A 12,197-nucleotide genomic window follows, 5' to 3' on the forward strand; every position below is an offset into this window, starting at 1 on the left:
GCTGTTTAAAGTGAACTGAATGTAAAATATCTGTGTGAAATCTGCCTTTATAAGCGTGTGTTGCAGCTGACCGCCTGTCTGTTACAGCTTGCCCTGCAGGAGGGGTAAACAGTAACATTTGCACTCCTGGCACTTTGGGCAATACTGCACAGAAACCACAGGTCCGGCGGTCATACAAACAGTGCTCATTTGCTGCAGAGGCTTGTGTGTTATTGGTAAAACCCTGTTACTTTGCTCATTATTTGACCAAAAACAAAAAGTGTTTCTGTGTGCCCCGCTCTCCCCAACACTTCAGTCGAGAGGAATGTGATGGACCAGCTGAACAATGCCATACACCACCTTTACTTTTATGATTATATCATTGTAATTTGATTGATTATAGGTGTAATGTTCTTCAGGACTGGCTTTGTGTGTGTGTCTCGTACCCGCGCGGGTTCTCGCGAGATGGCGGGCGCGCGCATTCTCGGCGGTGGCGCGCCTTGAGCAGATGCGCGTTCATGCAGACAGACAGACTCTCAGTCCTGCGCTCTTCTTCTCTTCCTCCTCTTCTTCTTCTCCTCTTGTCCCCTGACAGCTGCATTCCGGCTCTCTGAAGTCTTTATCTGCGCACACTCACTGGAGGACTCTTCTTCATCATCTTCTTCATCATCTACTGAGGTACTCAAACTTTCAGGCTTCCCTCAAGTCTTGTCCTCTTCTTCAGTGTGTCATATTTATAGTCATTAAAGTCCTCTGTTAGTCGTCAACTTTCTGTTTTTTCCCACTTTTGTTTTTAAAGTGAGTTGTTGGTCGTGCAGCGGGAGCGCGCTCAGGATGAGGCGGCTGCTCGTGCTCGCGACGGGACTCTCAGCGCTCTTGTCGCTGTGTGCGCCTGCGCAGACGCTCGACGCAGGCGCAGACGCATCTGTGCAGACGCAGAAAGCAGACGGAACTGCGCAGACGCAGAACGGAGCCGCGGAGCAGCCGAGAGCGAACCGGGCGAAGCGGCGGGGCAGCGGACAGGACGTCCTGAAGGGGTAAAACACAGAATTTACCATAAACACTGCGGTAAAACGGTCATTAAGCGGCTCTGAGGCTGTGGGAACTGAGTTTACCGCACACAAATAATGTCAAAACACTAATAATAACAGTTGTGGAAACAGACAAGTGCTGTTTTGATAGGTCTGTTTATTGTTTGTGTTGTAAAATCTCAAAGTCTTTGTTGGGAATTATTTGTACATTGTTAAAAGCGCTTTAGAAATACAGATTAATTAAAAATGACATTTAAATTAATGAAATGAAATTAAAATTATTTTTGCCATATTAAGAGTCCCCGGACATACCTAAATTAGATCAAATCAATAAATATTACAAATATGACAGCAATAAAGCCAAATCAAGCTCAAGATCTTTTCATATCAAATTCCTCTATTGTTTTAATAATAATAACAACAACAACAACAATATAACAACAATAATAATATGTAATAATAATAATAATAATAACAATAATGATAACAGTTGTGGAAACAGCAAGAAAGCCATATCAAGCTCAAGATCATTTAATATCAAATTCCTCTATTTTTGGATTAATAATAATAACTTTTGTAAACAGAATGAAGCTGGTGTATTGATAGTTTTCTTTATTGTTTGTGTTGTAAATTCTCAAAGTCTTTGTTTGGAATGTTTTGTTTACATTATTAAATTCACTGTAGAAATACAGATTAATTAAAAATGACATTTAAATTATTTATATAAAAACAATTGTCATTAAATCTTTATATTTTACACATTTGACTGCAAGAAGGTCATATCAAACTCAAAATCATTTCATATCAAATTCCTCTGTTTTTCTATTAATAATAATAATAATAATAATAATAATAATGATAACAGTTGTGGAAATAGACAAGTGCTGGTTTGATAGGTCTGTTTATTGTTTGTGTTGTAAAATCTCAAACTCTTTGTTGGGAATGTTTTGTTTACATTGTTAAAAACACTATAGAAATCGAGCTTTATTAAAATTACATGAAAAATTAATGAAATTAAATTCAAAATGATTTTTTACCTTATTTAGAGTCCCTAGACATACTGAAATCAGATAAAATAATTAAATATTCCAAATTTGACAGCAAGAAAGCCATATCAAGCTCAAGATCATTTAATATCGATTTCCTCTATTTTTCTAATAACAATAATATTAATAATAACAATGCTAATAATAATAATAATTATTATAACTTTTGTAAACAGAATGAAGCTGGTGTATTGATAGTTTTGTTTATTGTTTGTGTTGTAAAATCTCAAAGTCTTTGTTTGGAATGTTTTGTTTACATTATTAAATGCACTGTAGAAATACAGATTAATTAAAAATGACACTCAGATTATTTAAATAAAAACAGTTGTCATAAAAGAGTGCCCAAACATACTCTTAATGTATCTCAATGTTTTTTTAATAATTTACTGAAAAAAAGACGTCAATTAAGGTTCTCACATAATTCAGCATGACATGTAGACATATTTAATATCATGCTGTTTAATTAAATATTATTATTTAAAGTAAATTACTTGTTTTGAGCGGTGTTTATTAGTGATGTTATTTGAATCGATGAAAAATCAAAGTAAATTTGTTAAAAATTTAAGCATTTAATAAGATTTTAGCATGTTTGGGGTCAATGGGGTATTTAGAGTCTTTTATATGATGTGAAATAATTCTTGCTCTAAATAAGAGTTTTGGGCACAGACACTATTTTTAGACATGATGACATAAAATATACTAAAATGCCAAAATATAGTTATGGGATTTTAAAAATGCACAAAATACATACACAAACCTATTTAATAATGTTTATATGATAAACTAGAATTATTCATATTTTATCTTGTTTTTATTTCATATTTTATTGTCCTTTCAGATTTTTTTCTGTAATAATTAGAATTTGCTTCTGCATATACAGTAATTAACTGTACAAAACTGTTTGTTTTAATGCAGTGAATACACATTAGACGCCATTAAAGTGTCTGTCTTAATGTTTCCAATAATACAATGTTAGTTAATGCTTCCCCGTCATACAGCATGTAATTAAACACACTCTGAGCACTGCTTTTTGCTGTCAAATGTGTAAAAATCCAAAGATTTAAGATGATGCTTGGGGTTAATCTGTGATACAATGCATTATATAATTGTTTATATTGCTACTTGTATATTCCTCTTATTATTATGCATTCTGTTTATTGATTTAGTTTTTTAATAATTAGAATTTGTGTCCATCTACAGTATTTAACTGTGCAAACTTATTATTTATTTTAATGCACTGAATGCACACTAAAGTGTGTGTCTTAATGTTTCCAATAATACAACATCAATCACATCATTCAGCATATAAGTACACCCTTATTTTGAGCGCTGCTTATTAGTGATGACATTTAATGTGACGCTCTTTGAAATGATGAAAAGTCTTCTTGTTGTGTAAAATATTTAAGATGATTTCAGGATGTTTGGCGTCAATCTCTTTAACATGACAACAGATGATTCTTGCTCTAAATCAGAGTTTTGGACACAGAAACTATTGTTAGACACGATGACTTTATAGTTGCTGTGTTCTGGAAAAACAGATGACAGTCATTATTCAGTCGTTGTAAACCTGCATGCATTTAAAGCTGTTTCAGAGAGATGGTGTTGATGTTTGAAGACAGTGATGTAGAGCGGCAGGAGATCTGCTTTCTGCATTGATATCGCAATGTGTGCATCCGCAAGAGTCACAGTACATAGATATACAGTGCTGCGCTGACTCTGCAGTGTCATTTCAACATTCACCTATACTAAACCAGAGAGCCTGCACTGTTTATCTCAGTCTTATCTCTGCTTTATTGAGCTGCTTGTAGTTTATTTATTATATTGGATGCATGATTCACTCACTCCCATTCATCTAAATGAAGACCTTTATTAACACTTCTAGTGATGGGAAGTTTGGATCATTTCACTGACTCGGATCTTTGAGTCTCGTTCATCGAGATGAACGAATCTTTTTTCGAGTCATTTCATTCATTTGGCTCAATTTGCCAAAATATTATTAAAATGTTACGAATTGCTTCCAAACACCTCTACAACTAGCCCAACAGGTTGATCACACGACAAATAAGTCATCAATAGAATCCTATAAGAGGGAGATCATAATAATTCAGTGTTGACCTGCTGTTTTATCTATGAAGGTGTTGTTGTCTCTGCTCAGTTCACCTCTTCATGTCTTCAAATGTCAGTGATTCGTTCACGTTACACTGACAGTCACATATAATCTTAATCAATGTGCACAGTCTGAGCCAAGTGTTGCTCGCTGCAGAGCCATTTGAGGAGAGCTGAGCTCCAGAGAGGGGGAGCTTAAGCTTGAGCTCCACCTTTTTTGCACTTCTTCTACGAGTGATGTCACTGGGGGTAGGGTTAGGGGTGGGGTTGGTGTACGCATTAAAACAGCTTACAGGAGGAGGAGCGACAGCTCATGCTCCCCCTCTCTGGAGCTCACCTCTCCTCAAATGGCTCTGCAGCGAGCACCCTCTCGTCTGAGCCGATAGCAGCCATGATGATGAGTTCACCTTGAGTCTTCTGGTTCTTGAGTCGTTTGTTCATCACATGACAGAATGACTCAAACCCGAGAGATGAACGGTTCAATTTTTCCGGCTCTAAACGCATATGATTGGCTTCTGCCTTTCCTTGATGAATGACTCAAAGGACTTGAAATGACCGATACCCCCTGCACAAATGTGCGCACGCGCGGATGAACGAATCACTCCATGAGAGGACTCGTAGTTCCCGAGTCATATTGAAGATTTGTTAAAAATGAACGAATCGTTCATGAACAACCCATCACTAAACACTCCAGGGGCCTGCTCTCATTATTAACTATAGTTATTGAGATATTGGCAGATTATTAGTACCTATACAACATATTCTGCTTGATCTTATTGTACATCCTCAATGCCTAAACTACCGTAATAACTATTGATAAGGAGAAAATTAAGAGTTTATTGAAGCAAAAGGCATAGTTAAGGGTTTGCTAGTAGCAAGATTTGAACTTAAAAATGAAGCGTGACCATAATTCATTCATAATAGTTCTGTTCAATCATCTGGTGAAATTGTTTAGGTTTAGTATATTGAAACAAAACATCACAACGTCTGACTCATATAAAGCGTCTCACTGCATGCCAAACTGTGTGTGTGTGTGTTTATGATTGTTTATGAGTGTTTGACCCCTCCTCAGCTAATCTGGTGTTTTCTGACTGACTTTCAGGCCGAATGTGTGTGGATCTCGTCATAATGCGTACTGCTGTCCCGGGTGGAAAACCCTGACCGGAGGAAACCAGTGCATCGTCCGTAAGTACTCACACTTATCCTGTTTCCTCCAGCGCCTGTGTGTGTGTGTGTGTGTGTGTGTGTGTGTGTGTGTGTGTGTGTGTGTGTGTGTGTGTGTGTGTGTGTGTGCGTGTGCGTGTGCGTGTGCGTGTGTGTGTGTGTGTAGGTCTATTTTTTTGTTGCGCTATATCTTGCACCAAAATGTATGCCACTCATCAAACTTTATCATTTTATGCAGCAGCTTTACATTTAACAGAAAAACATGAGGACGATTATAAGCAAAAGACCCCGGCCTATAAGATGTTTTATGGGATAGTCTATCTTAAACTGACCAGCTTTATGTTTTCTTCCCCTTATTTATTCAATTGTTTGCCGCATGAGAACTCTTGTGCGATCGGAAAACTAGAGTAATGAAAGCAAGCCATATTTACCAGACTCGGGTAAAGTCCGCCTCTCCTTTCACTCCACCCTGAAGCCCCAGCTGGCCCTCTTTGGCCCAAGGTATTCGGCGGGCCGAAAAAGGCCGGCCGCTGGCACAGAGAAAGCCCCGCTTTGGCCCGATTAGGCCCCGGAAGTGACAAGGAAAACACGACTCGCCCTGGCTTGCTTGCTTTAGGCGCGATAGTGGAAATGCGGCTAATAATACTGTACAAATAAAATATAGAGTGCTCTATTATTTCCTGGAAGTCTAGCAATATTATTATACACAAATTTAATAACCTATTGTAAATAGTCTTCATCGTATATATATATATATATATATATATATATATATATATATATATATATATATATATATATATATATATATATATATATATATATATATATATATATATATATATATCTATATAACATCCATAATCCAGTTTTATGAAAACTGAAAAGCTGCTATTTAAAATAAATGTATTACTATTATTATTGCTATTATTTATTTCCCTCATTTAAAATATAAATCACATTTACAGGCTGTACTAGTACAGATAATAGTGTATTAATTCGGGTTTGTGTCAGTGCACATACTTAAATGTACTTGTTTAGTTTTTCATTGCACTAAATACACATTAGATGCTGGTGGTTTTCTGATCCCTTAACTTAGTTATATGCAATATGCAATAAAATTCAGGTTTGTACTGCAAATGTCACATGCATAATGCTGGAACTGCTCAGTGAGTGTAGTTATACATTTCTTTATTTTATTTCAGTCAGCAAAAATGTTTTGGACCAATAGTTTTAGTTTTTACTTTACTAAAATAACCTTGGTGTGTGTGTGTGCGTGTGTGCGTGTGTGCGTGTGTGCGTGTGTGTGTGTGCGTGTGTGCGTGTGTGCGTGTGTGCGTGTGTGTGTGTGTGCGTGTGTGCGTGTGTGCATGTGTGCATGTGTGTGTGTGTGTGTGTGTGTGTGTGTGTAGGACGGAGGTTCATGCGTGTTCGGTTGTTTTCAGCCTGTAGATGAATAGACAGGGTGGAGGGATGTTGTTTACATGCACACTAACGGATCACAATGGCCTGAGTCTCCATGACCCCTTGACCTCTCGCTGACCACACTTAAACCAGAACATTCCAGTCATAATGATGATAATAATAATCAGGGTCTGGTCCTCTTCCAGTCATATATGCATTGTGTAATCGGATTAATCCCATTAAGATGATGTTTCCTCAGTGAGACAGATGGAACATGCCTTCGCTTTGCCCGGGGAAAGAGCATGAAGGGGTAGTTCACTGTTTTATTTACAGCAGGACACCAGCACAAACCACTATCACAATGAGGAGCTCAGGTGCAGATGAGGAGCTTTATTCAGTGTTCAATGCTCTCAGTGTGAGTTTAAACACACTTTACGTGACATTTATTGCCTGAAAGCAGCAGCAGACAGATCAGTTCAGCTCAGATCCTGAAAAGAAAATAACTAGCAGATGATCAACGTCAGAACTGAGACTCTGTAAACCAGGGGTGTCCAAACTCGGTCCTGGAGTTTAGCTCCAGCTTGCTTCAACACACCTGCCTGGAAGTTTCTAGTATATCTAGTCAGAGCTTGATTAGCTGGTTCAGGTGTGTTTGATTAGGATTGGAGCTAAACTCTCCAGGGCCCGGTTTTTCAAAACGTTTAATCTGGATAAAATTTATCCGGATTTAGTAATCCTGTTTTTGTGATCCTTGATCACGTAATCCAGCTTACTTTTTGAGCCAGTTTTTCAAAACAACATCGGATTGGATCGATCTGATCCGGATAGGAACTTTTCAGGATCACTAAATCTGGATAACCAGTGCTCAAACAGGATAGGACATCACAATGTAGAACTATAGATATGTAAAGAGCGACAAGTAGAATAGCCAGCGTGGGGCCAATAAAACATTATTTTTATTTGAAATGAAAACTAAAAAAAAAATTATGATTATTAAAATAATAATAATAATAAATAATAAAAACAAGAAAAACCCCACCCCATCCTCTTTCAGCAGTCCGCTCATCTGAGATCTACAACACTGTACATTGAGGATATTTATAATAAGTTTCAAATATAGATGTAAATCAAAAAAGACTTAATGTCAAAAACTCCACAATAAGGTCAGACTTCCTCATCTGATGTGGAGAGAGCAGCTTGTCTGAGCGTAGCCTTTAGGAGGCGAATCTCAAGTCATTGGCCTTGGTTTGCTGCAGTTTGGTCAGAGTCAGTTGTTTCTCTACCAGATGAAGCTGTGCTTCTGCCCTTTCAGTCTCTTTTTGCAATTGTTGAAAGTGATTTAAAAAATCAGTGATTGCCATTCTTTGCCATTTTTTTTGTTATTCTGTAATCATTGCATGCATCACTAATAAATATTCTAAACACAAAAATATTTTCCATTGTGATGAATATAGATATCAATTAGTGACAGAATAAAATTGATTGTTTTTGGTCAGTTTTGACAGCTGTTTGGGGGATTATTTTATGAGGCCAAACTCTTTCTACTTTGCTGTAGGCCTATACTGAAAGGCTGAATACAATAAAGCCTATACTCACTATAGCCTGACAGATGAACAAATAAAATTAAAACCATATGAATAAATAGTATATTAGTAGGATACTGCATGACCCAAAATTAGTATTATTTAATACATTTTTTAAGTTTTCATTACATTTTGGACATGAAATCCACGCTAAATCCACCCTTCTGATGGGATCAGTTTAATCCAGGTTTTTTGGATCAAAGTGATCCAGATCCTACAAAAAAGGTCTGAAAAACCCAAACTAAAGGTTTGATCAGGATCTAAACCAAGATTAGATTACGTGATCTAATCCGATTATGTAATCCGTTTTTTCTTTTGAAAAACCCATTTTCAAGATTTGATCCAATCCCTTATCCAAAATCCTATGGATTACTTTTGAAAAACCGGGCCCTGGTCACCGGCCCTCCAGGACTGAGATTGGACATGGCTGCTGTAAAACAACAACATCAGACACTCAGTAGCCCAATATTAATCTTCAAGAGCTTTAATGTTTATTCATTTACTAAAAATCCTTGACCATTATTTAAATTGATGATGTCCCGGGGCTTTGCGTTTTCCAATGGGACTACCAAAATCTCCAGCTGCCCGACGAGCAATCTTATTAGGAGGAAAACTGCATTGCAATGCCTTCACATTCACTCTGTGTGTGCTGTACTGCTGATACGACAGCAATTAATCCACTTTTTTACTTGAGAAAAGCCACAATATAAACAATTACTTCTCAATAACACAGTGTTTCAATCATAATCTGTTTAACATGCATCTGTAGCTGCAGCACAATGTTAAACTAAACATCCCGATTCGTCCCGTTAGCTTTGACATGGCAAGATGTTTCATTCCCTCAGCAGCAAATAATGACTTATTGAATGATCTAAGCTTTTTAAAACATGACATCTATTCAGGGATGATTATAAAATGAATGAACATGCATGAACTTCTTACCTCAGAATTGTCCAGAACTGTACAGTCTTTCATAAACGAGCAGTATCAGCTCATGAGGCCTGTCTGAGCTATGCGAAATCTAAACTCTCATCTCTTTATGCACTTACTCTATTTGAAGATCAATATACGTTAGTCAGTCTGTCAGACGTGAATAAATAACCGTCCATTTTAAAATGCTGCGAGTGCATGCGTCTGTGTGAAAAGCGTGTGCAGATCAGACGCATGTGGTTATGAAAGATAGAGGTTATGTTAATGGTTTGTCTTTTATTATTTAACAGGATCAGCAAAGAAATGTCATTAGGGCTTATAAAAGAAATGTCTGTTTGTTTTTTGCAATTACACTTAAAGGGATGGTTAAAGGGGCAGTTAACCAAAAATGAAAACTCCTTACTTGTTTTAAACCGGTTTTAGTTTTTTATTTTCTTTAAACACAGATAAGGATATGTTGAAGTGTTTAATGCTTTCTTTTTAAATATGGTTTTCTGCGGTCACCAAAAAAGAGAAAGAAACACAAACAGGTCAGAATAGTAAAGCAGGAGTAAATTATGACAGAAGTTTTGGGTGAACTATCAATTCAAGTCTGATGCAGCTCCGAACTCAAATCAAATCAAATCACTTTTATTGCCACATCAGCAGCAGCACGTGTGCTATGATGAGTGAAAAGCGTAGGTGCTGGCTCCAGACAGTGCAAAATACAGACAGTACAAATACAACGACAATGTGCAAAATACAACAGCATGCTCCCACAAAAAAGAAAAGAAAAACAGGACAATGTAAGATTGACGGCGACATGCACAATGAATAAGTGTCCACATAGTTGTAGGCAGTGTTGTTTCAAGTATGGATTGGTTACAGTGCAGTGCATGCTACATATTGATGGTGTGCAGTGAGGGTATGGAAGAGTCTTTGGGTGCGTTAAGTGTTCATTACGATTTTACAGGTGTAGTATGTTAATAATGTATATATTACCCAACCAAAAATAACCATGTGTAAATATTCTGAATATTTATATTTTATTATTTAAAAAATAACCCTCCAACATTCTGGAAAGTTTTTATAGTTAAAAAAAAACCTAAAACAATATTCGCTTCAGTGATTTAAAAAAATATTAATCAAATTAAAATGTATGAATAATGCATTTTCTATTGCATTTTTTATTCGCCTGGCACATGAAACTAATTTAACTCATAACACTACTCTGGGATATTGATACTCATATATTTATACAGTTAAAGTCTGATTTATTCCCCCCCCTGTTTATAATTTCCCCAATTTCTGTGTAACGGAGAGCAGATTTCTGCAACACATTTCTAATCATAACAGTGTTAATAACTCATCTCTAATAACTGATTTATTTTCTCTTTGTCATGATGACAGTAAATATTATTAGACTAGATATTCTTCAAGACACTTCTATACAGCTTAAAGTCACATGTAAAGGCTTCACTAGGGTAATCAGGGTAACTAGGCAGGTCAGGGTCATTCGGCAAGTTATTGTATAATGATGGTTTTCTGTAGACTATCAGAGAAAAAATAGCTTAAAGAGGCAAATAATATTGAGCTTAAAATGGTGTTTAAAAAATTAAAAACTGCTTTTATTCTAGCCGAAATAAACAAATAAGACTTTCTCCAGAAAAACAAATATTAGACATACTGTCAATATTTCCTCAATCTGTTCAACATCATTTGGAAAATATTTAAACAAGAACAAATAATTCATAGGGGGTTGGGGGGGGGGGGTAAATTCTGACTTCAACGGTGTTTATAAATGATATATAGTATTATATAATATATAACTTGTATAACACCCTTTTTAACTTTAGTTTTGTTGACCTGCAAAACTTGCTACGTGCCGACATCTCTGCATAAAAAGCTGTTACTCCGGTTTTACATCGTGACGTAAAGTGGTGTGTATTTTATCGGTGTGCATGTAAACAACCGGGATTCATACCAGGAGTGATGTGTGAGGTGTGCGGGAATGGTTTCGGTTGCACATAAAGTAGCAAACTTATATGCACTATTCTTCTTGCACTCTATGTATAGAAAAATACAGCAAATGCCCCCAACGTCTTTATTCTGGGATTACTCTACATTAATATCTGCATAAAGTAAATCATATCTCGAAGTTTTTACTGGGGCACGTTTTTTTTGCACCGTCTCCCCATCCCACCTCCAGCAAGATGCCGCCCTAGGCGATCGCCCATACTGCTGATGCCTAAATCCACCACTGCATGCACTCAGTGTTACTCATAAGAGCATCATCAAATGACCCGAGTGTGTTCATCCTTCAGTAAGTGTGCTCACTTGTTTATTTTTCAGCCATCTGTCGGAGTCCCTGCGGAGACGGCTTCTGCTCCAGACCCAACATGTGCACGTGTCCGAGCGGCCAGATCGCTCCCACCTGTGGATCCAAATCAGGTAATTCCTCATGCAGGTGTGTGTGTGAGCAGGTGTGTGTGAATGATCAGGGAATTTCTGCAATATCACAGCATTTAGTTTGAATGAAATCGCACGTGTGTCAGAGCAAAGCAGTGATTGTCGTGCACATCGTCAAGTCAAGTCAAGCAGGGCTGCACAGTGGAAAAGGATTATTATTGTCATAATATTATATGCAATATCCATATTGCAGAGAAGTGCAGTGACCTCAGTTAGTTTCAAGTGCCAGGCGTTTGTGTGCTGCAAGCATAAAGCTGCGGTCACACTGCACTTTTCTTTTAATGTCTAATCATCTTGTTTAATCCTGACCCTTTAGTGTAGTGTAACCGCAGCTTAAATTCTTTTTCCAAATCTGACCAATCATAAGAGGCCTTTAGTATCTTTAGCCACGCCTCTCCAGAAGGTGCTTTTAGCTAAACCCAGAGCTGAAAATAAACAGCCAATAGCAACCTGACTTTACACACAGGTGTTCAGGGATTCGGGGTGTATTAAAGTCTAAATATTTA

General features: G+C 37.1%; 1 protein-coding gene across 8 annotated transcripts in view; it reads left to right on the top strand.

Annotated features, from left to right (window-relative positions):
* Positions 1-462: 462 nt before the first annotated feature.
* Positions 463-12,197, top strand: part of fbn1 (fibrillin 1) — a 92,069-nt gene continuing 80,334 nt past the window's right edge. For 7 of the 8 annotated variants that reach the window (XR_015514108.1, XR_015514109.1, XR_015514110.1 and 4 more), the window contains exons 1-4: positions 463-657; positions 779-1,016; positions 5,265-5,347; positions 11,575-11,673. Coding sequence is in view for 2 of the 8 variants with exons in the window: in XM_087291411.1 (XP_087147537.1) it covers positions 814-1,016; positions 5,265-5,347; positions 11,575-11,673 (385 nt within the window). In the remaining 6 variants the exon portion in view is untranslated. The remainder of the gene's footprint in view (positions 658-778; positions 1,017-5,264; positions 5,348-11,574; positions 11,674-12,197) is intronic. The other variant, NM_001443252.1, reaches the window with a different exon arrangement.

Source organism: Danio rerio, chromosome 18 (assembly GCF_052040795.2).
Source record: "Danio rerio strain M-AB ecotype USA chromosome 18, GRCz13ab, whole genome shotgun sequence".
In the NCBI taxonomy this organism is placed as follows: domain Eukaryota; kingdom Metazoa; phylum Chordata; class Actinopteri; order Cypriniformes; family Danionidae; genus Danio; species Danio rerio.